Source organism: Peromyscus eremicus, chromosome 7 (genome assembly GCF_949786415.1).
Source record: "Peromyscus eremicus chromosome 7, PerEre_H2_v1, whole genome shotgun sequence".
NCBI lineage: Eukaryota > Metazoa > Chordata > Mammalia > Rodentia > Cricetidae > Peromyscus > Peromyscus eremicus.
Genome location: NC_081422.1, coordinates 1,305,425 through 1,332,109, shown reverse-complemented (window position 1 = coordinate 1,332,109; position 26,685 = coordinate 1,305,425). Strand labels below are relative to the sequence as shown.

At 36.6% G+C, this 26,685-nt stretch overlaps 1 protein-coding gene across 1 annotated transcript in view; it reads right to left on the bottom strand.

Annotated features, from left to right (window-relative positions):
* Gucy1a2 (guanylate cyclase 1 soluble subunit alpha 2) overlaps window positions 1–26,685 on the bottom strand; it is a 320,403-nt gene that overhangs the window by 121,162 nt on the left and 172,556 nt on the right. The window contains exon 5 of the mRNA XM_059267262.1: window positions 15,777–16,262. Within this exon, the coding sequence (XP_059123245.1) occupies window positions 15,777–16,262 (486 nt within the window). The remainder of the gene's footprint in view (window positions 1–15,776; window positions 16,263–26,685) is intronic.

Below are 26,685 nucleotides of genomic sequence, written 5' to 3'. Positions count from 1 at the left end.
ACTTCTTACTCTCCAGAAGCAAGGCTAAAGCCTCCACACCTACAACCATTCCCCAGGGTCATTACAGATGCCCAGAAAGCTCCCCAGATGTGACAGATACAACTTCTAAAGAATCACTCACTAGAGCAAGTCAATAGGGACACATTTAGTGTGAAGGGCATGGGAAAAATCAAACCACCCTGGGCACAGGAGAAATAGCAATATTTGGTGAGTAGGAGTCATGAGAGCAAGAACAGTTGATTATATAAAGAGTTTCAAATGTCTAGATGTTTGCAGCATGGAAAGAACATATTTATGTGGTGTTTTATTTATTCTGGTTTATTTTCTTTTCAAGACACATTCAGCATTTTAATCCGAAAATACCAACCCCTGTGTAGTGGGATGTTCCTTCAACATGATTTCTCTCTTCTTCCTTCATTGAAAGCAGTTTTCTGAACATTTAGTAGAAATGTGTGTGTGTGTGTGTGTGTGTGTGTGTGTGTGTGTGTGTGTGTGTGTGTAGATACTTTTGTGGCTTCTCTTCAAAATAACTAGTTGCCCCAGGTTTTTGAGATATATAAGTGGATACACCATATATTGATGTGAGCTAAACTGAAATGAAGCAAGCAAACAAGCACTGAAAGAGAGGACATAATAATTGTCCAAAAGTTGGCTGTCTTTTGAAATGCTTTCTAATTGCTTTTGTAAATTTTACATAGTATTAAGTACAGCAGACACCATCAAAAATTGTGCATCTCAATTATTTTCACTCTCTCCAACTTGCTCCAGAGTAGGATCACATGCTGTGTAATGACCTCATGTACACTGTAAATGTGTGTTGCTCACACTGGTTAATAATAAAGCAGTTTTGGTCTATGGCAAGGCAGATAGGGTTAGGCAGTTAAATCAAACTGAGAACTCAGAGGAAGAAGGGTGGAGTTATGGCAGAAGCCAGCCAGCTGCCGAAGGAGCAAGATGCCAGAGAACCAGTAAGCAACAGGCCACGTGGCCAGGCATAGAATTGTAAAAATGGGTTAATTTATATGTAAGAGCTAGCTAGTAATAAGCCTGAGCCATCAGTCAAATATTTATAATTAATATAAGTCTCTCTGTGGTAATTTGGGAAGTGATTGCTGGGTATAATTGGGTAGAAAGGACAAAAAGCTCCACCTCTGTTTACAACCACATAAAAATAAAGATTTTCAATGAAGCATGCAGGTGGGGAGAGGGTAACACTTAGAAATGTCTGAAAAAAAACTATCCTTCCCTGAATGAGGGAGAAGAAGCTAAAGCAAGGTCAATAGAGCATATGACTGCTGTCTAACATATTACCAAAGCTGTTTGTTTTTTTATCAAGCTTTAAAGAGTTCACTTTTTTCCATACACCGTTACATTTTAAAATAAAGATTCAGATTATTTGAGAGATAAAGGTGAAAAAAATAAATTTCTGAGGTCTTTGAGTCCACTTCTTCTAGTTTAAGATCATTTAGAGAAGTGTATCTCTTATCAGACTCCCATTGACTAATAATCAAATTCTCCTATCCAAGTTAATGCTTAAGAAATACTTTGAGGGAGGTAGGACGAGATGAGTAACTTTCTTGGATTCACTTGTAGTGGACAACTTATTGTCACTAACACAAAGTAAAGTTTGCATGTGTGTGAGTTGTGTGCACTTGCATTTATACTTCCTCATCAGTTCACTTTGTTTAAAGGAGAAAGATATTCTCATCCAGAGCCATTCCTGGGCTCTCCTTCTTGGTCTTCCTGTCTCATCAAGGGGAAATGAACTTTTCTAGACTTGTCAGAATCACAGATTACAACTACCGGATCAAACATATCCATAAGCATATGTGTACACACACACACACACACACACACACACACACACATGCGTGCATATCCACACTCTGAATGCTGAGAGTGCTGTGATACAGTACACAGCACTCTGTGTTAGCTGAGTGTGGGTCTGATTTGAAGTTAGCTGAGTTCCACTAAATACATCCAATAAATTACACATAATGATTCAGGGATTTGAAAGTAAACAATTTCAACTAAGTGTTGACTGATAGGGCTTCCTCCAAAACATACTTTCATTTCTTAAAAAAAAAAATGAATCTAATTACACCCTTTTCGGTTGATGTTTCTGACCCAAATACTGCCTTCAAGGGTTTCTTTACAGTACTCAGTGGATACAGCATCCTGAAGGAGGTCATGGATATAAATAGAACAGCAATTTGGCCTGGGAACTATTCCCAAGTGTTCCCCACAGATTCCAAATGACTGCCTATTGAAGAGAGAGCTCTTCTTCTGATAAACATTCAGTAAGTATATCTACCATCTAGATCTAGCCTAAGAATCACAATCATGTGGAACATATTGATGCTAGGATCTACATCACTAATAATAAAGATCACTGAACACTGAGTCATGTTAGAGAAGAGAAATATACTGAAATATCCAGAGAAATTTTGTTTTAAATCCTCACATTAGATATGGGAAATTCACTTTTTTTCTGGTGTACAATAACAGATCTGTAAGATTTTTCAACAACTGTATTCCAATTTTCCAGACTCACTGACCGCTATCATTCTAATTTACTACATAGTCCTATCAAAATGGAAAGCACAATTTTCTTTACTAACTTTCTGTACCTTTTACTACTGTGTTTGTACTAAAGATATTGTTCTGTCTGGAGTCATCTTACTCATCTTGTACAAAAGAAATCTCAAATGTCTATTACTGGGCCAATAAGATCACTCAGTGGGTAAAACACTTGCATGCAACCTGACGACCTGAGTTCAATCCCTGGGTTCTACACCCCCATACTGTTTTCTGACTTCCACAAACACACCATAGCATGTGGTACCTGCAATCACACAGACAAACAAGAGTATGCTATTTTTAAGAGAAAAATTGTCAAGTAAAAATATTAATAGAAGTACTATTATTAATTAAGGTACTTTAAGAAGATAATAAAATATTTTCAAAATTTAATATTCATAGGTATAATGGAGTTATTACTTCTGATTAAACATAGTCACAGACAATGAGTTTCTCCCCACCTTTACAAAGGTCCAATCTGTCATGTGCTTGTAAATCTATCTCTTACACTATATCTTTTCTGCATCAATACCTAATTCTTCATGAAGATATTAGCTTTACTTATTTAGAATACTAATGGAAGTTTTTTGTTTTTGTAATTGCAGTAGGTTACTTTACTATCATCCCATCTATATTGATAAATCACTTTTATAGGTAGGACAATGATTTAGTTATCTTGTTTTTTGTTGTTGTTGTTTTGAAGCTTTTTGGGGGGGAATTTTTTTTTTTATTTTCTTCCTAGTTATTTTTTATTGGAAATAGATTCTTCTCTCATACAATACACACCACTGTTTCCCCTCTCTCCATTCCTCCTAGCTTTTCCCAACCTCCTTTCTCCCCCAGATCCACTCCCTTTGCATTTTCTCTTCAGAAAAAAGCAGACCTCCAAAACATGACATCTAAACAGGACAAAATATGATACAATAAGACAAGCAAAAGTCCTAGTACTGAGGCTGGACAAGACAACCCAACAGGAGGAAAAGAGTCCCAAGCAGGCAAAAGAGTCAGACATATACCAACTCTCACTGTTTGGAGTCCCACATCCTAGTATAGTAGTTAGAATTATGATATACTACTACATATCCATCTTAGTCATGAAATAAGATAATATAGATAGTGTTATGAAGTGTTTGAATGTGAAATGTCCCCAGTAGGCCCAGGTTTGAACATTTGGCCCTGAGCTGGTGGCATTTTTGTAGAAGGTTGTCAAATGTTTGGGTGGTGGTGTCTTGCTGGAGTAAAGACATCAGTGTGGGTGGACCTTGAGATTTTATAGCCTGGCTTTACTTCCTCTTCTTCTTCTTCTTCTTCTTCTTCTTCTTCTTCTTCTTCTTCTTCTTCTTCTTCTTCTTCTTTTTTTCAAGACAGGGTATCTCTGTGTAGCTTTGCGCCTTTCCTGGAACTTGCTTTGTAAACCCGGTTAGCCTCGAACTCACAGAGATCCACCTACCTCTGCCTCCCGAGTGCTGGGTTTAAAAGCATGCGCCACCACCACCTGGCTACTTCCTGTTCTTTTCTTTGCTTTTTGATTGCCCATATAATGGCCATAGGAACTGTAAGTCAAAATGAAACATTTCTTTCTTATGTTGCTTCTGTTAAATATTTTGTTGCAATAATCTATAAAGTAATTACAATAGAAATGTGTGTAAATTATCTTTCAAACAAAAATTATTGCTACATGCTTCTAAAAGAAATCTTTTTTTTCTTTTTCTTTTCTTTTTTTTTTTTTTTGTTTGTTTTTCGAGACAGGGTTTCTTTGTGTAGCTTTGCGCCTTTCCTGAAACTCGCTTTGTAGACCAGGCTGGCCTCGAACTCACAGAGATCTGCCTGGCTCTGCCTCCCGAGTGCTGGGATTAAAGGTATGTGCCACCACCGCCCGGCTATAAAAGAAATCTCATCTAGTCAACTCTCACTGGCCATTCAGGATGCCAAAATAACATCATATCAAAGTGACTAGGTTATCTGCCTAAGGGGTGGCATAGAAATATTTCTATTATTAAATAGACAACATTGGGCACATTCTCCAGGCTCCTGACATTGATTTCTTGTACAGAACTCATCTACCTAACTTGTGCTATTACTGACTCTCATCTGAGTTATATCAATAGGGCTGGTATGTCCTACTTATCAACTGACCACTCTGATCTATATCCTACACTACATTTAAAGTTCTATTTAATGAAGCAAATCTATTTGTCATTCTTTTCAAAATTCTTCATTGCCTTGCCCTTGTTCATATGATGAAATGAAAACCTTTAAGTGCTGTGGGATGGTCTGTACGTCAAATGCTCTGACTGGTCAATAAATAAAACACTGATTGGCCAGAAGCCAGGCAGGAAGTATAGGGGGGACTAACTGAGAGGAGAACTGAGAGAACGGGAAGGTGGGAGGAGACACTGCCAGCCTCCTCCATGACAAGCAGCATGTGAAGATGCCAGTAAGCCACGAGCCACATGGCAAGGTATAGATTTATAGAAATGGATTAATTTAAGATGTAAGAATTAGATAGCTAGAAGCCTGAGCCATTAGGCCAAACAGTTTAAATAATATAAGCGTCTGTGTGTTTATTTTATAAGTGGGCTGTCAGATGGCTGGAGTTTGGCGGGACCCAGAGAGAAAATTCTCCAGCCACAATGCCTAAGATTTCCATACACTGTAGCACATACCTACTTCTGTATCTACATCTCACCCTACTTGGTTCCATTACTCCTGTGATAATTTTTTTTTCTAATTCAGAATCTGAGTTGATTGCTTAGAATCCCATCTTTTCACCATTGCTCTATCTTGTTAATGTCTACTAAATCTTTATGTTCTTCTTTATCTACAGTCCATGTGCTTTCTAAAAGCATAATATTAATTTTTAGAGCACCGTGGAACTTGGAAACTGAAAAATCAATTCACCAACAAGACAGATATCAAAACAGAATGATTATTTGTGAATTCCACCTCACCTCTAACATATATAAATGACCTCTTTCCTTCTCATGGAACCATGCTCAAATGTGTGCTGGTTTCCATAAATTTGTTAACATCTGTAGGCATTTGGCTTTCTTATTAAAAGAAGTTAGACCAAAAGACAGAGAGAGAGCATCCAAATTAACAAAATCAGAAATGAAAAGGGGGACATAACAACAGACATTGAGGAAATCCAGAGAATCATCAGGTCATACTTCAAAAACCTCTATTCCACAAAACTGGAAAATCTAAAAGAAATGGATAATTTTCTGGATAGGTACCACATACCTAAATTAAATCAAGACCAGATGAACTATTTAAATAGTCCAATAACCCCTAACGAAATAGAAACAGTCATTAAAAGTCTCCCAACCAAAAAAAGCCCAGGACCAGATGGTTTCAGCACAGAAATCAGATCTTCAAAGAAGAGTTAATACCAATACTCTTTAAATTGTTCCACACAACAGAAACAGAAGGAACATTACCAAACTCCTTCTATGAGGCTACAATTACCCTGATTCCTAAACCAAACAAGGATACAACAAAGAAAGAGAACTACAGACCGATCTCCCTCATGAACATTGATACAAAAATACTCAATAAAATACTGACAAACAGACTCCAAGAACATATCAAAGCAATTATCCACAATGATCAAGTAGGCTTCATCCCAGGGATGCAAGGGTGGTTCAATATACGAAAGTCCATCGATGTAATACACCATACAAACAAACTCAAAGAAAAAAACCACATGATCATCTCACTAGATGCAGAAAAGGCATTTGACAAAATCCAACACCCCTTCATAAAGGTCTTGGAGCAATCAGGAATACAGGCAACATACTTAAACAAAATAAAGGCAATTTACAGCAAGCCAACAGCCAACATCAAATTAAATGGAGAGAAACTCAAAGCGATTCCACTAAAATCAGGAACGAGGCAAGGCTGTCCGCTCTCCCCATACTTATTCAATATAGTACTTGAAGTTCTAGTCAGAGCAATAAGGCAACATAAGGAGATTAAGGGGATACAAATTGGAAAGGAAGAAGTCAAGCTTTCCCTATTTGCAGATGACATGATAGTATACTTGAGTGACCCCAAAGATTCAACCAAGGAAAAGATACAGCTTATAAACACCTTCAGCAACATAGCAGGATACAAGATCAACTCAAAAAAATCAGTAGCCCTCCTATATACAATGGACAAACAGGCTGAGAAGGAAATCAGAGATACATCACCCTTTACTATAGCCACAAATGATATAAAATACCTTGGGGTAACACTAACCAAGCAAGTGAAGGACCTATATGACAAGAACTTTAAGTCCCTGAAAAAAAAAATTGAAGAAGATGTCAGAAAATGGAAAGATCTCCCATGCTCATGGATAGGTAGGATTAACATAGTAAAAATGGCAATCTTATCAAAAGCAATCTACAGATTCAATGCCATCCCATCAAAATACCAACACAATTCTTCACAGACCTGGAAAGAATAATACTCAACTTCATATGGAAAAACAAAAAACCCAGGATAGCCAAAAGAATCCTGTACAATAAAACAACCTCTGGAGGCATCATGATCCCTGACTTCAAGCTCTACTATAGAGCTGCAGTAATAAAAACAGCTTGGTACTGGCATAAAAACCGACATGTGGACCAATGGAATCGAATTGAAGACCCTGATATTAATCCACACACCTATGAACGTATAATTTTTGACAAAGAAGCCAAAACTGTACAATGGAAAAAAGAAAGCATCTTCAACAAATGGAGCTGGCATAACTGGATATTAACATGTAGAAGGCTGCAAATAGATCCATATCTGTCACCATGCACAAAACTTAAGTCCAAGTGGATCAAAGACCTCAACATAAACCCAGCTACTCTGAACCTACTAGAAGAGAAAGTAGGAAGTAGTCTTGAACACATTGGCATAGGAGTTCATTTCCTAAATAGAACACCAGTAGCACAGACACTGAGAGAAACAATCAATCAATGAGACCTCTTGAAACTGAGAAGCTTTTGTAGAGCAAAGGATACAGTCAACAAGGCAAAGTGACAGCCTACAGAATGGGAAAAGGTCTTCACCAATCCCACATCTGACAGAGGACTGGTATCCAGAATATATAAGGAACTCAAGAAATTAGACATCAAAATGCCCAACAGTCCAATTAAGAAATGGGCTATAGTTGGATGAGGTTTCTAGCACGACAATTAGTGTGTTTGGCCATCCCATCACCAGAACTACTGAGGGATCTGGATGCAGAGATCCATGACTAGGCCCCAGGTGGATCTCTGGGAGTCCAATTAGCGAGAATGAGGAGGGTTTATATGAGCAAGAATTGTTGAGACCAAGGTCGGATAAAGCACAGAGACAAATAGCCAAACGAACGGAAACACATGAAATATGAACCAATGGCTGAGGGGTCACCAACTGGATCAGGCCCTCTGAGTGGGTGAGACAGTTGATTGGCCTGATCTGTTTGGGAGGCATGCAGGCAGTGGGACCAGGTCCTGTGCTCATTGCATGAGTCAGCTGTTTGAGACCTGGGGCCTATGCAGGGTCCCTTGGCTGGGCCTGGGAGGAGGGGACTGCACCTACCTGGACTGAGTCTACCAGGTTGATATCATTCTGTGGGGAAGGCTTTGCCCTGGAGGAGATGAGAATGGGGGTCGGGCTGGGGGGAAGGTGAGGGGGGCGGGAGGGGGGAGAACAAGGGAATCTGTGGCTGATATTAAAATTAAGTTAAATTATAAAATAAAATAAAAAAAGAAACTATGAATTAAACAAACTTTTGGAAATATGAAAAACAGAAGTTAGAAATAGTTAAAAAATATACCAAATTCAATATATTTCTGTAACTCCAAAAAGTCTTCTAAATTGCTCCTGTTCCCTGAGCAATCAAACAGTGGCAAATGTAGATTATTGGAAAAGTGAGTGTAAGTCTTTAATAGTGTTCAATTTCAAAAGTTTCTACTGACAACAAAAGCATAAAATATGTGACTCCTGGGAGATTGTGAGCCAGTTATTCTTGCTAAGTATGACTGTCATTTCATTTAAATTCATTCATTAAATTAAAAATTCATTCATTAAAATAGAACAATACATACATATTTATAAAATTCCAGAAATAACTAGTATTTTAGAAGCTCTCCATTTTTTTTTAGAAGCATTTTATTCCTGATGTAAAATCTGATTCAAATGAAGTGATACATCCTTACAGTTCTGCTTTATTCTCTAAAGGACAGCTGAGGCCCAGTGAACTTGCAGCTTTAGCAGCTCCACACTCAGTGTCAGACAAAACAAAATCTCAGAGACAAAAGCTCTGTAAGACTTAGAACTTTGCATGAGAAAGGCCTACTTTCCTTTCTTACAATGGAGGTAAAAAATAGAAGACTTTAAGTTTCTTGTATAGCTCCTTATTTAACATACAAATTTGGGTTCTCACAATGCAGTTGTATGGAGCATGGGTGATTGTCACCAACATGTTTTCCCAACTCTCATCTTCTCTAGGATATGAACAAACAAACTCAAAAGTATGGGTTGGCAAAATGGTTCAGTGGGTAGTGTTTGTTACCAAGACTGACAGCCAGAGTTAAATCCTTGGGACCTACATGGTAAGGAGAAAAAAAAATTCTGCAATTTATACTCTGACCTCCAATGTGCACCATGGAACTCATGCATAATAAACAAATAGTCAAGCAAGCAAACAAATAAACAAATGTAATTTTTAAAGTGTACATAGAAAGTTTACACTTTCTGTGTAAAATATTCTATTATAGACATTTATCTGTATTTACTTCTGAATTCTGTGTTTATTTATTAATGTAAGTGCGTCTCTCACAATTCACGCTTTGGAAAAATAAAATCTTAATCCTCACTTCAACAATATGAGGAGGCAGAGCCTATTAGAAAGTATGTGGCTCAAGAGGACTCCACTCCTATGAACTGATTATTAGCACCCTGAGTCGTACTAGTGGGTGTGGGTTGGCTCTCTTTCCTTTTTGTCTTTGTAGTGTGAAAATGCAGCATGAAGCTCACAACAAATGCTGGTGTTTTAATATTAGGTTTCCTTGCCTACAAAGCTTATAGAGAATGTATTTATTTTCTTAAAAATCAACAACAACCACAAAAAAATACAGGTTAAGATATTCTGTTGTAGCAATAGAAAAAATGATGGGATATATAGACATCATCTCACAGAGTTAAGAAACTATTAAGACTCTGCAGTTGTCCTGGGAGGATTTCTCATACTTGCATTGGCCATGCAAGTATAACGACTCAAGTTTAGATGCTGTGGTGTTTTGAAAGACAATGGCCCCAACAGTGGTGGCACTATTAGGAGGTGTGGCCTTCTTGGAGTAGGTGTGACCTTGTTGGAGCAAGTATGTCACTGTGGATGAGTCTCATTTTTGAGGCCTCCTATGATCAAGCTATACCCAGTGTGAGGGACAGTTCAATTCCTGTTGCCTGCAGATCAAGAAGTTTCTTCTCCAGTACCATGTCTGCCTTCATGCCACCATGTCCCACCATGATGATAATGAACTAGATTTCTGAAACTGTAAGCCAGTCCGAGTTAAATATTTACCTCTATAAGAGTTGCTGTGGTCATGGTGTCTCTTCACAGCAATAGAAACTAAGACAGATGTCCAGAACTCATATAAAGCCAGACAGAGAGTATTTCCACAACCTCAGCTTACATATGTGAAATTCTCAAAGGATACATTTAAACAGTATATAAAAACAAATCATTAATGTTGTTCAATTTCAAGAGTTCATTTTACCGAAAATTCAAGCACTAATTTATGCTTTGAAAAATAGAAAAATATTTATCTACGGTTTGTAAACTAAAGCAGAACAACATGCATTATAAATAAATTGTTCATGAACATAACAGATTCTGTGACTCATATTGTATTCATGGAGATTGAGAGCTTATGTAGTCAAAACAGAATTTTCAATGGCCTAAGAATTTTCCAAAGAAGTCAAGATATCTGGCAATTTTCATATTATATTAATTAATTCTAAGAGAATCAACAAATATCTTAAACAATGGATAGCACTAATTAACTCTATTTTCTTTGTTGGTTCAATTCCTAATCTGGGATCTGATTTAGCAGGTAAGAGCTCAGGAGACATTGCTACATCCTTCAAGGAAATAATACAATTTGGGTTCTCTTTACCTCTGTGGAGACATCCTGTGTCTCTATGTTCCCTAGCAAGTCCTACACAGACCAAGACTGTTTCGGGGCCAATGTGTGCTGATGCTTCATTCCTTGACATGCTGTTTGCTTTCCAAGTCCTATAACCCATCCTCTTACACCCAGCCTCCAGATTTTATGGGCCCTAAGGGTGTGCCTGGACTTTTGTTCCTTCTTAATTTGTTTATAGGTTTTTAAAGTGAATGATACAAGTAATAAATTCTCAAAAAAAATTAAAACATAAAATTAAAATCAAATCACTCTTTGGAGGTCCACAGGAAGCTACAAGCTCTCTGACTCAGAGACTGTCATATAAAGCAAACTCCACTCTGTCCCAGAGCCAGTGCTCACCGTTTTATTCTACAGTAGGGAAAGGCAAAACGTCTGTATTCTCGGTCCATGATTCCTGAAGACAGATGTAGGGATGAGCCTGGTCACAAACACTCAGATATATGCTCAAGGCTTCTAGGCCTGCTTGTTCCTAAATCCCACCACTGCCTCCTCCCAGCATCTTTCTAGCTTTGGCTTAGGCATACATAGCAGTAGGAATTTTGTTGGTTCTGGTTACATTGAAATAAAATTTCAAAACCTTAGAGAGAGAGGGGGGGGGAGAATTAACATGATTCAAGTTCTGATTTATTTCCTGAAATGCCTGAATTATCTAACTTGTCACAAGTTTGGTTTTGTTTTGATGCAACAGGGACAGTGTGACAACTCCTGGTCATAAGGGACCAAGTGACATCATTTACATTTTTTTCAGTTCTAATAAACACTGGGTATACAAAGGAATACCCATAGATTTTCAAATATAACATGTAGCTCCCCCATCATATACCTAGGTATACTTGTCTAAAAACAGGAATGTCAGCTAACATTATATTTATTTTTCTGTACCAGATACTGTTACAAGGTATGATACTAGAGAAAAACAGAGTTAAGGAATCTATTAAGGATAGAAATCTGGATGAGTGGGAGAATCCAGCTTTCTCTCTGCTTCTTTCTTATCTCACACAAAATGTGTTGCCAAAGTTGAAGTGGAGAAGTAAAAGCTACATTGCAGTGTTACTCTCTAAAGCCTCTACCATTATTCCTATGGTTTCCTCTATTGTCAACGGACATTAATTTCATAAGTTAGAATTACTGGTTCTTCATTGTTTGCTTTCTATGTGCTATCAAATTAACAATATATGACATAGTACATTATTGATGATATATATATATATATATATATATATATCCTTCTAATTACAAAAAAAATCAAATTATAACATGAATTTCCTCCAAAGTACCCGGGTCTTCCTTAGTATTCACACACCTGTAACATCTTGGCAGCCAAGCCCTACAACGCATTTAATTTTTTCATGGCTTGAAATGTGCTCAGTAAAATCCACAGCTTCTTTCCACACCTCCCACTTTAGAGAACACTGAATTATTTTAGCAGAACCTTCTTATCATGGCCTAGATTTGCTGAATTCTTCCACTCCAATAATAATTCATCACCACATCTCTGTAATAATAGTGAAATGCTAAAATATGAGATGGGCAGCCACATGTTTAAAGACTTGGGTCTCACTGTGTTGCGGCCAACTTTGAATGTGTTCTTGAGATACTCCCTCAAGTTTGTTTTCTATTTTCATTCCACTTTATCTGCTTTATAATATAAATGTGGCTTGGACATTTTTCTCTGGGACATAATTATTCTATTCAAAACCTATAATACTTTAAATCTAGAGTTTTATATTTTGTATATCAATGGGGTTGCTTAAAAAATAACTTTTGGGATTTATGTTATAAGTATCCAACAATTCACAGCACATATTAGTAATTAGTCTATGGTATACAACAGCATAGTATAAATATGCTTAAGAATAAACTTGAATGATTTCATGATAGAAAGTAGACAGGTACAGGTCAGCCAAAGAATTGCCCATTTACATTCTTTTTAATTTATTTCTCATAATATACTTCTGTTTATCCTTTTTTTCACTCTCTTTAGAAATAGTGTGTGTGTGTGTGTGTGTGTGTGTGTGTGTGTGTGTGTGTGCACTCACTTACATGCACATGTATTTGTGTGTGCCGGAGGTTAACTTCCAAATATCTTTCTTTCTCATCCCCTGTCTTATTATTTTGAGAAAGAATCTCTCGGTGATCCTAGAACTTCCTGTTTCAGCTGGCTTAGCTAGCCAGTGATGACACCCATCAGGACCCACCTGTCTCTGTTCTCTGAGCACCAGGGTTACAGTTGCATACCACCATGCCTGGCTATTGTGTGGGTTCTGTGGACCTGAAGTCAGATCCTCATGCTTGATAAACATGCTCTTTTCTGCTTGGCCATTTCAGCCCCATCTTTCCCTTTCTCCATCCTCATCATCACTGTGACTTCAGCACATATTGCACCTCGATTGCCAAAACACACCTCATTTTAACCCAAATAAACACCCAAAGCTGTCCCATCTACCTATTGCAGATCCATATAACCTTAGCATTGAATATGTTAAAAACAAATAGCCCTGGAATTGTATGCATTCATATTTCATTACTTAAATTTGAAAAGCAAGTTTACTTTAAGAAAATTTGTGGTTTGAAACATATCTGTTTAATTAAAAGTACACATATACATGTAGTGGGTATTCATTCCACCTATGGCCTTGGGCTGTCCAGGCAGCCAGCTGTCTGTCATTTCTTGTAATTTTTCCGAAGTTGCTTGCTTGCACTTCCTGTTCACTCAGGTATACTATTTCCCTTCTCAGGTCTTTGATGGGGTTAAAGACTTGATGGTCGCAGTTACATTCCTCTCATATCTTGGCTAAGAGCATATCAGGTACTAGATTTAGATTCTTCAGGTTAGGACAGCTTTTGGAGTAATCTCTGTAATTTGCCATTTAACTATGATCTGGACAATTAGTTTGTTTCTTGATTGATGCTGTTCTTATTTTTTGCAGTTCCATTTTTGTGTTTATGTATTACCTTTTATTTCTCCTGGACAATATTTGATAATTGTTCTTATTATATATAGTTTTGTATTAGGTTTAGAACTTTCTTATTTAGACAAAAAGGGGAGATGTTTTGGTTATTCGTTCCACCTATGGCCTTGGGGTACCAGCCCCGAGGGCATGGCCTCTTGGCTAGTTTAAGATCTGGGGAGCATGCATGCCGGGTCCCCTCTGTCTCATGCTCTTGGATGGTGAAGACCGAGTCAGGTGGTGTAAAGCAGTGTGGGACTGGTTCTCAGCCTTCCAGGGACTCTGCAACTGAATTTGTCTTGACCTGTATCAGTGAGCTGTTCCCCCATATTACCCATTAACAAATAGTCCTTTTCTCAGTAATCCATGTATTTCCTCCATACATACACATAAAGATAAGAGGTAGAAAGTACAGTTAAGTATTGAAATGAGAAGATCAATTTGCAAGTTAAAGCTTACAGGTAGTTATTTATGCCTATAGGAATGTTTCCTTGGTTTAATAACATATGGGAAAATTTGAAGATCATGCATGATATTTTCACAGACTTATTTTTCCTTTGAGGTGTTGTAGCTTATCTTAGGGGAAGGAATATCAGATGTCTATGAAAGCTGATTATATTTTTAAGCTTCAAAACTGTTCTGTTATCCTCAGAAAGCACCACATTTCTCCTATTTCTCTTCAAAGCCTCCTGTATATTTTATTTAAACTATGAATTTCCATGTATTTTCTAAAATGAATCTATTTATCTATTTTTTTCACTTAATTATATAAACTTAGAGTTAAAAAATGCAAGCTGGAGGAGATAAATACTGAAAGCCAGTGATTTAAAAAAAACAACAAGATTAGTGGTTGCAATAATATGAAGGATGAAGTATGAAGGAAGAAAGTACAGGCAAATTTGGGCTGATTTCTTCTCTTTTGGGAAATAATCAGGACCAAAGAGTGTTAGGATTGGGGTGTTGCTCTAGCTTAGAACCAGACACTGAGCTACTTTTGTAACAAATTATGCAATAATAAATTACAAAGAGGTTAAAGGCAATTTGTAAAAACTCTTATTTTATATAACAAGGCATATTTCACATCCTTCCTCCACACAGAATGCTTACCACTCACAGGGTAAGTGAGCATCTGCTGTGTGTTCTATTTAATGTTCTATGTAGTCTCATTTTTCCAAGGAGACACATCTTAATGAGAATATCTCTTGAGTCATAAGCCAAGACAAAAATGAAACACGTAAATTCTTTCCAAATCTGTTTATATGCTGCTTAGACAAGTATATTAAAACCCTGCCATTCACCACTTGCTTAAATTAAATGTCCTTGCTGTCCTTCACATAAAAAAGCCCTGCACTCTGACATTACATAATCTGTGTAAGAAAACCATGCAAACTATTTATTAGGCAACTAGATGTTGAACTTCTGGAAGTATGGCTACAGTTTTAATAAGAATTCACACAGAGTTGGCCAAAACTAAATCATAAATGGTAGTTGGTACTCATTCATGACATCTTTCCATTTCAAAGTTGAAAACATTAAGGAGCTTCTAACTGAGAACTATTGACCATGTGGGGAAGAATGAGAATACTTACATATATTCTTTTAGAATTAAAGGCTCTCACTTCATTGACACTGTGAAAATCCTGATTACTCAAAGTTAAATAATACAGTCCATATTTAACATCACTTGTTATTTCCTTTAATCTATCAAAATAAAAAATTCTTAATCTATACTGGAGTCTCACATTTTAAGCAAAAAATTATTATGTGGTTCAAATTTGGCTAGTATCATATGTTTAATTATTTAGTAATACTGAATATAGAGAAGCAGCTGTGCAGAACTGTTTTTCTTAAAGAGCAATATCAGAGTTGTTGAAGCCAATATTGTAACATGAAATAATGAAATTTTGCTAAGTCTAGAAAATGTGTATTGTATATAAAATTTCTCTCTGTGTGTATATATGTGTAGAACATGTATAATATATATATATAATTCATTATCAAGTTTAAGTTAGTATGTGTTCTTATGAATTGTTTGTTATTCAACAGTACTTATATAGAAGTAGCTCATGTTTATTACCTTGTAAATATCCAAAAATCCACATTGGTGGTCAAATCTGGTATAGAGTTCATTGAGCATGCTGATCACCTGCATGGGAGTACACTGGGCACATATGGCTGTGAAACCCACAATGTCTGAGAAGAGCATGGTGACATCATCAAACTTTCTGGCTTGCACTTGCTGTCCTTGCCACAACTGTTGGGCTACATCACCAGGGAAAATGGAATACAGTAGATCCACTGTCTTCTTCTTCTCTTCTTCAAGGGCCTGGTGAGTTCTTTCTAAGGTGGCCTTTAATTTATCCATCCTCTTCTTCAAGCCATCCTGGGCCTTTGCTTGCTCTCCAACTAAAATGACATCTCGGGTAGCATCATGAATAGGGATGTCTGAGAGATGTAGTCCTCGGCCCATAAGTTCATCCAACTTGTCCACACATGGAGAGCCCAGAAACAAAACGGCATTTGATTCTGGAACATGAATCATTTGTCCTTTGATTTCCATCACCTATGAAATAGACATGGAATTTTGATCAGTTTTCCTCATACGCAGGTCAAAAAATTAATATATTACCTAATGACTAAGAGGAACAGAAATGTTTTCTTAATTGTATGGATTGTTGTTTTCACACTAGCAAATTTTCAACTGATTTAAAGTAAGTATAAATGTCATCGTTCATAATAGAAATAATTGTTTTGTATCTTATTATAAAGATGGTGACAGAATACAAAATGAGGTCAATGAAAAATGAAATAGGAAAAGATTTTTATTCAAGATGGAATTATTTCCAACTCAAAAACCTCCAGCTTAATAATAATAGAATCAGGATAAATTCACATGTCAAAATATCTGTACTTAACTGTCATTAAAATAGCACTCCATTCAAAAACTAAATCTGGGAGCTTAAGATGAACCATAACAATTATTTGGCTTTATGTTCATAATTTTTCAACCAGTTACAGTACTTGAGAAAAGTAGCAGTCATCACAATGACTAAACTAAAAGTAGTGGGCAATTTTGTAAGCTTAGAAAAAAAGAATTTAAACCAGTGATCTGTCATTAAGCCATCATTAGCAGAGAGAAGCACATCCATAAAACAAAATATACCCCACAGATATCAAATTAGAATAGCACTAAAGTCAGTTAAGAAGGTATAGTAAAGGGAAAAGTAAAGCAATGCCATCTTTTCCTTTTTTGACTTTTCACAAAAGTCAGGGAATTGACATTTAATGAAAACAAACAAACAAAAAACAAAAAAACAAAAAACAAACCAGAAACAGGGTTATGCTATCTCAGTTTGGGGTGCTACTGAAAACTGGCAGAGTGTAGCCACAGGACATGACTTCAATGAGTTATTTAGGTTAGATCAATATGCTTCAGCACAGTTGGATAGAAAGATACCTGCCTGTAAGCATCTAAGATGAAAAAAGGGCCAAGAGCTGATCAACCCTGAGATTGCCTCTGTCATTCCAAGTCATCATCCATTTCCACAGAGAATATGCTCCATACATTTACTCTCCATTATTGTTTATAAAAAGCCATAGGCTATCTTATGAAGCTAGATATCGAGAATAAATACAGGCTAAAACTATTCACCATTTACCACAACCTTGGGGAAGGGAATAAACTGAACTCTGGCTTGATGTAATGAGTTTAAAGAAATGAGTTCTCAATGCTCACTTTATGAAGTCCAGTATTTTACCCTTTTACTCCGTGTTCTAACTCTCACCAGAGCAGATATTGAATGTTTTTATTTACTAATATTGTTCTGAGTGATAAAGATAAAGAAACCAAATAACATTTTCTTTTTCAAATATTTTACAGTATATTGATGAACCCAAATTATATAAGCCAGAAAATTATGTGGTGAGAAATCATTCTCAGTTCCACACAAGTGGGTTTTCAGAGGACTGGAGGCCATGTTTGAAATCATTGTCTTGTAAAATATTTCTAGGTTGTTTCATACATTCCTAATATGCATTTTGTGGCAAAAGTATTGTTAATGTCATGTAATTTCCTAATGGAGGATAGTAAGGGCAAAAAAGGAATAAATACATAGTTTATCCTGTCATAGTTTAAAAATTAGTGTATATTGTGCCTGCTACTGAGACTCTTCTGTTGGATTTTCCAACTTCAATATGATAGTTTTTCCTTCATCTTATTATATTTTATTTTTTTAATGTTTAATTGTTATCTCACAGCAACCAGTTCTTTTCTAATAAAGAAAGGGAATGAATCTGTAGTGGAGGGGGAGGATGTAGAGGTAGAAAAAACTGTAATTGGGATATATTGTATGAGAAAAGAATTGATCTGTGGTGATATATTGTGTACCTTAATAAACTTATCTGGGCATCAGAAGATAGAGCCAGCCACTAGATTAGACATAGAGGCCAGACAGTGGTGGCACACACCCTCAATCCTATCACTTGGGAGGCAGAGATCTGTGTGGATCTCTTTGAGTTCAAGGCCACACTGGGAACAGAGTCAGGCAGTGGCAGCACATGCCTTTAATCCCAGGACTTGAGATCTCATGCCTTTGCTTGGAAAGCACACATGACTTTAATCCCAGGAAGTGACATGGCTGGGTGGAGAACAGTAGGTATATAAGGGCTGAGGAGATAGGAATTAATCAACAGTTCAACTGAGACCCTCAGGGGTGAGGACTGAGAAGCTTTCAGTCTGAGGAAACAGGATCCACTGAGAAGTTGGAAAGTGAGGTTGGCTGTGGCTTGTTTTGTTTTTCTGATCTTTCAGCTTTCACCCTAATATCTGGCTCCCGTTTTTTTTTTTTTTAATTAATAAGCCCTTTTAAGATTAATGTTATATCAATCTTTAACAAAAGAAAAAAATAGTACATTGACTACTTACTTAAAATTTAACAAAGGACCAAAAGCTTTCTAAACCTTAAAGAGCTTATAATCTTAAGTCTTAGTGGTAAGCTCTGGTGCATCTGGATTTAAACTTCTGCTTCCTCTCCTCTATCTCTCTTGTCCTCACTTCTTTCCTTCCACCCTCCTGTTCTCTTCACTGTCTTTCCTGTCTTACTTTTTTTCTTTCCTCCCCTTTGATTTTGGATGTATTTGTATTTTATCCTTCTTTTTCCTTTGGTTTTTGTTCTTACTGTCTGTCTCTCCTCACCACATTACTCCACTGCCCATCTGTTCTCCCTATGGTTCTCCTCTTTCTCTTTCCTTTTACTTCCTAGGTATCAATGGCCACATTTTCTGTCATAATTGACATTTTTTTGTTTTGATATTGTCCTTTATTTTATGACTTCTCTTTAAAGAGATCAACTGAACACACTGGAATCAATCCATGTGTGTTTCCACAAATAATATTCGTCATTTGATATGTGAGACAAAGTATATAAATTACTTTAACATACAAAGAAGCTGAGTTGAATAGTTTGTAACTGTGGTGAATCTGGGAAGAAATGACCAAACACATTGTACAAAATTCTCAAAGAACTAATAAATATATACATAAAACAAAAATATTTTTATTTATTTATTAGTGGCTATTTGTTAATTTTTTAAAATCTTGAACTTCTACAGATTTTGAGAGAAAAAAAACATGTTCACCATGAAACAAGCCAGGCGGTGGTGGCGCACGCCTTTAATCCCAGCACTCGGGAGGCAGAGCCAGGTGGATCTCTGTGAGTTTGAGGCCAGCCTGGGCTACCAAGTGAGTTCCAGGAAAGGCGCAAAGCTACACAGAGAAACTCTGTCTCGAAAAACAAAAAAAAAAAAAAAAAAAAAACAAACAAACAAAAAAAACTGAATCAAATAGCTTCCCTTTTAAGTAATTTTTATTGGTGAATTCCTCTCTTATTTAAATAGTAAGCTGGAATATTTGTATCACTGTCATATATTTTTTTCTAGTTGAAAAACAATACAAATTTTTCTTCCTGAATTGTTTGTTCACTATCAGTTCCTAAACCCAATATTTGCATGTATTAATTTAGCAATGAAAAAATACTCCTCTAGAAACCACATTTTTTTCAGAGAAACCAGAATTGTAGAAAACTGTCCCAAATGTAAGGTTTATTACATACCCAATAATATTAGAATTTTTACAAGATAATAGCCTAATAAAAATAAGTATTTTCCAACATCTATAAGAATTCATAAAATAGAAATCATAAAAAGAGATTATTTGATAATAAATTGTAATACAGGATTGAAAGTCATTGAATTAGAATTCTAGCTCAGTTCAGTCCAGTTATTCATGCTCTCAAACCTTAGTTTTCATTATGCTTGAAAGAGAAATGATGATAATAATTCTGATGAGGATGGTGTCTATAACTAACACATTTTTTGAATACTTGCTTTTTGGTTATACACAGAATTGAGGAAGCTTGATAGTTGTGGGGAAAGAGAAAGAGAACAATTACAATTTTAAGTATAAATTAATGTGATGACAAAGAAACTTTAGAGAGATGTCCTCAACAAGCAGTTAAAGGAGGAAAAATTGGTACATGCTGATAAAGTAGCTGTTTATTCATCTTATCTAGAAACTTTGTGGATGTGGCTTTGATATTTTTTTTCTGAGATATAATTTATGGAAACACACAAAGTTATATGCCCTCTGATTTTCAAGAATTAAAATGGTTTCTGGCCTGGTTTTTTATTTTACAGAGTAATAATAACTTTCAAGAGACTAGGTCTTTTGGAAAAAAGAATAGTAGACACAAAGTTTCCAGGCAGAGAAGCTTCTACTCTGCATTAAGGTTCTTGCTCTCACCTCCTAACACTGCCACTATTTTGCATGACTAAGGCCACAAGAAAGGATAAGACTGACAGTAGAGGTACAGGGGCAGCAGCAAGCACCCTTTACACAGGCTGAATGTCCCTCCTCCATATAAAGATACCAAGACACTGCCTGTCAAAATGTGTTCTATATTATCCAGTATCTCTATTATCTAACATCATTACCAAGGACAAGTTAGAACAAAGATGAATGTTATCACCCACTCAGATAAACCTAATAAAAGTAATTCCACACTAAAAATGTTTAAAGTTTAGTAGGATATAGAGTCTTCTAACACAACAGGCAGACTATCCTGAACATAATAGAAAGATAAACATTGATATAAGGATCAGAAAAATTATAACTTGAAGGAAACAAGACAATCAATTGATGCCAACTATGGTGATATTTTATTTTGTACTAAAATGTTATTTGTATGTTAATAAATAAAGTTGCCCGGGGGTCAGAGCTATTAGCAAGCCATAGGAAAGCCGGGCAGTGGTAGTGCATGCCTTTAATCCCAGAACTTGGTAGGCAGAGCTAGGTAGATCTCTGTGTGTTCAGGGATACAGCCAGCATTGGAGACACATGCCTTTAATCTCAATACCAACCATAGAAGACCATGGAGGTTTGTACAGACAGGCAGTGACGAGGTGGTCATGTGGTTGGGTTTACAACCAATGAGAAGGCAGAACCAAAAGTCTTTATAAAGACTTTAACACAGGAAGTAGCTCTCTTTCGGAGAGGTAGGACCACCGCAGGAAGAAGGGTAAGGTTTTAGCTCTTAGCTCTGACCTCTTGGCTTTCTTCTTTGCATTGGTTCTGTGTTTCTTATTTAATAAGACGGTTGGTTACATCTACAGCCAACACTGAATTGAGTCAGATATGGGAATTACCTATTAATAATTTTAAAGTCAGACGGAATAGAGAACACCAGTAGAACATGGCCCACTGAATCAACAAAGCAAGGCTCACAAGGGCTCATAGAGACTGAAGTAGCAAGCATAGGGCCTGCATGGGTCTACATCAGGTCCTCTGCTTATATGTTATGGCTATTTACTTTGTGTTTTTGTGGGTCTCCTGACAGTGGAAGCGAATGTGTTTCTGACTCTTGCCTGCTCTTGGGAATTTTTTCCTATCAGTGGAGTGTCTTGTCCAACCTCCATATGAGCCCCCACCCCACCCCCGCCCCGGTTTTTCGAGACAGGGTTTCTCTGTGTAGCTTTGCGCCTTTCCTGGAACTCACTCTGTAGCCCAGGCTGGCCTCGAACTCACAGTGATTTGCCTGCCTCTGCCTCCCGAGTGCTGGGATTAAAGGCGTGCGCTAACACCACCCGGCCATATGAGGGCTTTTACCTTGCCATAATGTATCTTGTTTGTCATGTTTGGTTGTTGTCTTTTGAATGCTTGTTCTCTTTTGAAGGGAAATGGAGGGCATGGATCTGACGGACAGGGGAGGTGGCAGAAAACTGGGAAGAGTGGAGGGAGAGGAAACTGTGATCAGGATGTACTGTATGAGAGAAGAATGTATTTTCAGTGGAAAAAAAAAAGAATTTTAAAACTGAGACTGTAGAGAAGGCTCAGCTGTTAAGAGTACTTGCTGTTATTGCAGAGGATGGCTGATTCCTAGCACCCACACAGTTGCTCATAATCATCTGTAAACACTCCCAGGATCTGATATCATTTTCTGATGGCTGCAGACATCAGATTAACACATGATGTAATGCTATGCATACATGGATGTAAAACAGTAATAAAATTAAAGTATTTAAAAGAACTTTAAAGAAAACAGTAAAATATTTCTGCAGGCAATTACAATATCTTTACAAATGATTTTTTTTTTTTTTTTTTTTTTTGTGAGACAGGGTTTCTCTGTGTAGTTTTGCACCTTTCCTGGAACTCACTCTGTAGACCAGGCTGGCCTCCAACTCAAAGGGATCCGCCTGCCTCTGCCCCCCAAGTGCTGGGATTAAAGGCGTGCACCACCACCACCCGGCACAAATGAATTTTTAAAATGTCCAGAACATATCAGTAAAGCAATAAAATATATAACTTAAACAAATGGAAATTATCAAACTGAAAAAAATGGAGTTACAAAAATAGAAAACTCTCTGGGTGTGCTCAAAAATGAGTGGAGATGACAGAAGAATTTTACTCAATCTAAAGAAGTGAGAAAAAATAGAATTTATAAAAAGGTTCCTGGAACCTGCAGGAAAATACAAAACAAACATTTACATTTATATTTCAAGTTTACATCATGAGCTTGTCAGATATACAGGTGAAATATGGTAAAACAAAAAATGTATTAGGTGAAATAATAGCTAAAAAGATCAAAATGTAATGAAAGTCCTAAAAATGAAATTCAACATGCTAAATGGATCTCAAATATATTAAAAATCAAAGATATAAACTATAAGGCTCAGCAAAATTGAGATTTTTTGAAAATTGAATAAAAAAACTCTTGAAATTAGCCAGAGGGAAATGAAATATTTCTCTTTTTTTAATTTAATTTTATTTTATTTTACAACATAATTTAGTTCTACATATTTGCCATGGATTCCCTTGTTCTCCCCCCTCCTGCCCCCCTCCCCTTCCCACCAGGCCACCCAGCCCCATTCCCACCTCCTCCAGGGCAAAGCCTCCCCCCGAGTATTGAGATCAACCTGGTAGACTCAGTCCAGGCAGGTCCAGTCCCCTCCTCCCAGGCTGAGCCAAGCGTCCCTGCATAAGCCCCAGGACCTACTCTGGTGATAGGATGGCCAAACACCCCACCCAATGACTGAAGGAACTGGATGCAGAGATCCACAGCTAGGCCCCAGGTGGAGCTCCGGGAGTCCAATTAGCGAGAAAGAGGAGGGTTTATATGAGCGAGAATTGTTGAGACCAAGGTTGGATAAAGCACAGGGACAAATAGCCAAATGAATGGAAACACATGAACTATGAACCAATGGCTGAGGGGCCCCCAACTGGATTAGGCCCTCTGAATAGGTGAGACAGTTGATTGGCTTGATCTGTTTGGGAGGCATCCAGGCAGTGGGACCGGGTCCTGTACTTAGTGCATGAGTTGGCTGTTTGAAACATTTCTTATTGGCAACAAATTAAATTATCACTGTTCTTTTCATCTTGATTTATGAAAAGCAGAAGAAATCAGGATGTAATTTTTTTCAAGTATTGAAAGTAAAACACATCCTATCAACTGAATTATTTATCTGGAAGCCATCCATCAAGAATAAAGAGGAAATTAAAAACAGAGCTGGATATATATGTGTGTATGTATGTGTCAAAGCTATAACACACGATACTGGCATATGCACAGACTGTGGAATCTTTATAGAGCCTGCTAACAAACATGATGTAGACCAGTCTTCATCAGAAAGTGGACTTTCATTACATTTTGACCTTTTTAACTAAGATACAATGGGAAAAGGATAGTCTGTTTAGTGATTCTGTTGGGAAAATTAGATACTCCATGTGTGTAAGAATTCAGGTTGATCCATGCATCCCTCTTAGGGTCCTCCTTGTTATATAGCTTCTCTGTAGCTGTGAGTTGTAGTCTGGTTATCTTTTGCTTTACATCTAGTATCCCCTTATGAGTGAGTACATACCATGTTTGTCTTTCTGAGTCTGGGTTATGTCACTCTAGATGGTATTTTCTAGTTCCATCCATTTACCTGCAAATTTCATGATGGAGCAGGAGGAGGGATGAGGTGGGGATCTGTGGTTAGTATGTGGAATGAATAAAAATTTCTTAATAAAAAAATAAAACAAAAAATAAAAACAAAAACAAAAAAGGAATTCAGGTAGATCTTTATCCTATATTATATAAAAATCAACTCAAAGTTTTTTGGACTTAATCATAGATGGAAGATATGAAACTACTGGTAGAACACACGGAGTAGGTGTTCTTTGTCATTTTGGGGGGCAATGACATTTTTGACTATAACTCTGGAAGTATAAGCAACCAAAGCAAAAATGAACAAATGCATTATAACAAACTAAAAAGTGTCTTTACAACAAATAAAGCAATCAACAAAATGGAAGGAACACCTAAAGACTGGGATAACAACTTACAAATCATAATTTAGTAATTACTTCAGATCAAACAAAATACATAAAGATATCAACTAGACAACAAATAAAAAGGAGGAAAGTCCTAAGTAAGCATTTCTCAAAAGAGGTTGTACAAATGTCTAAAAGGTAAAGTCATGTATATTTTCAATTAAGAGATGACCACATATACAACGGCAAACTTACCAGGAAAATTAGAAAAATATTTTTCCAGGATAACATTTGAACAAAACTTAAGTGAGATAAGGCACATAAAAGGCATATCTCAGTACCTATCTATATATGCACTCTATAACTACCAGTAATTATCACTGTTGCTAAGTATTATGACAATGGTAATAAATATAGCTAACACATGAGAGACACTACAATCAGGAAATGATAATGGAAGTACGTTGAAGAGGAGGGGTGTGTGTGTGTGTGTGTGTGTGTGTGTGTGTGTGTGTGTGTGTGTCTTTGTGTGTGTTTAATTTGCAACGTTGGGAATTGAAGCCAGGACCTTCTGCATACTATGCAAACACTCTACTCCTGAGGCACATACCCAGCCCAATGAGTTATGGTATTATTTTATAAAGTTCTATTGAAAAGGCATAGAATGTGTATGCATTAAAATAAACTGCAGCATTAAATTCATGGTGAAAACCTAGAGATAAAGATTTATCAGTAATGTTTCAGCTCACTTCTATCAACTAAAAGAAAATTTCAAAAACCATGTAAAATGCTACATAAATTACAATATGATGATGAAACCCGAGTTTACATTGGTAAAATGTTTCCTATACATAGGTCTTCAGAATATGTTTTCCAGGCCATTCCTGTGAATATAAACAACGTATGAAAAATTCCTTCCCAAGATAATTCAGCTGTAGAAATACCTCCTAAAAGCTGCCTGTGACCATGAGAATCATGTGGGTTACTGAAATAGGAAGGAAAGGTACACCGACATAGATGAAAGAATGAACGAAGTCCAGAGTGAAGAGTACCAATCTGATTATAATAGAGACTAAAGAAGAAAGCTGCTTAAGTTATGGACGTGTGAGTAAGTTATAACCATCAGAATATGAGTCTGGTCTATAATATTCTTTCCCTCCTTTCCTAAGTAATTACAGACTCCATTTTGTCTAAGGTGATAAATCATATAGAAGGAGAACTTGCATGCTTCAAGTCTCCTTTGCAGGTGGGATACTCGGGAAATGCCTAACCTGCCTCAGAACTAGGGTGTGAGCAAGAAATACACTTCACTGTGTTAAAGGACTAAGATTCACGTAGCACATAGCAGTGTTTGCCTTGACTAAGACAACTGATCTTGGTAAAGATCACTGTCCACCATCTTCACCACACACTTCAGAAGAGATATAGGCTTGTGTCTTCTCAACACCAGGACCTGGGTAGGAAGAATTCATCATGATCCTTTCCCAACTACAACCTGATTATGTTCACCTTTATTCTCTTGAATGTGCCCACTTTAAGGTACTGTGTCCTATACACTGATAATGATTTAGTTTCCCAAGAAAGACAAAATGATTGTATTATCATAGAGTTAGCAGTAAAGCTCAGAGATTAAATGAAGGTCAAAATGTAAGTGCTAGTATTAACAAAGAATTGAGAATATTTTGAGAGTAAGAATAACATATACAAATGCACACACTCATAGGCATGAAATTCTTAATTGTTGTCATGACTCTGTTGTACTTTTGGCATATTACTTTGGACAATAATCAATTTAAAATGTTTCTGACTTTATAATATGGTTAATAAGAACATTGCTATGAATGTCTTTAAAAAAGATGTTTTTATCTTTACGCACAGCAAAGAGAAGAACTGAGAACAGATAAGCCTTTTTTCTACATTGGAAGAAAAATCAAAATTCGAGTTAAATTTTAAGGAAAAAATGTCTTTTTCTTCTCCTTTCTCAGGGAGACATCAGAAAGAGACAAGGTTTTAGTTGAACATAATAAAAGTTCAATATTTTATATTGATAATTTCCAATCATTTGAGTAATTTGTTTACTTATTAATGCATCAGTAACTTTTCATGGCTTAAGAATAAAGAATTAACACCATATTTCCATAGATAGCTACTCCAGCTACAAAGTCTACTTTCAGGTTATAAA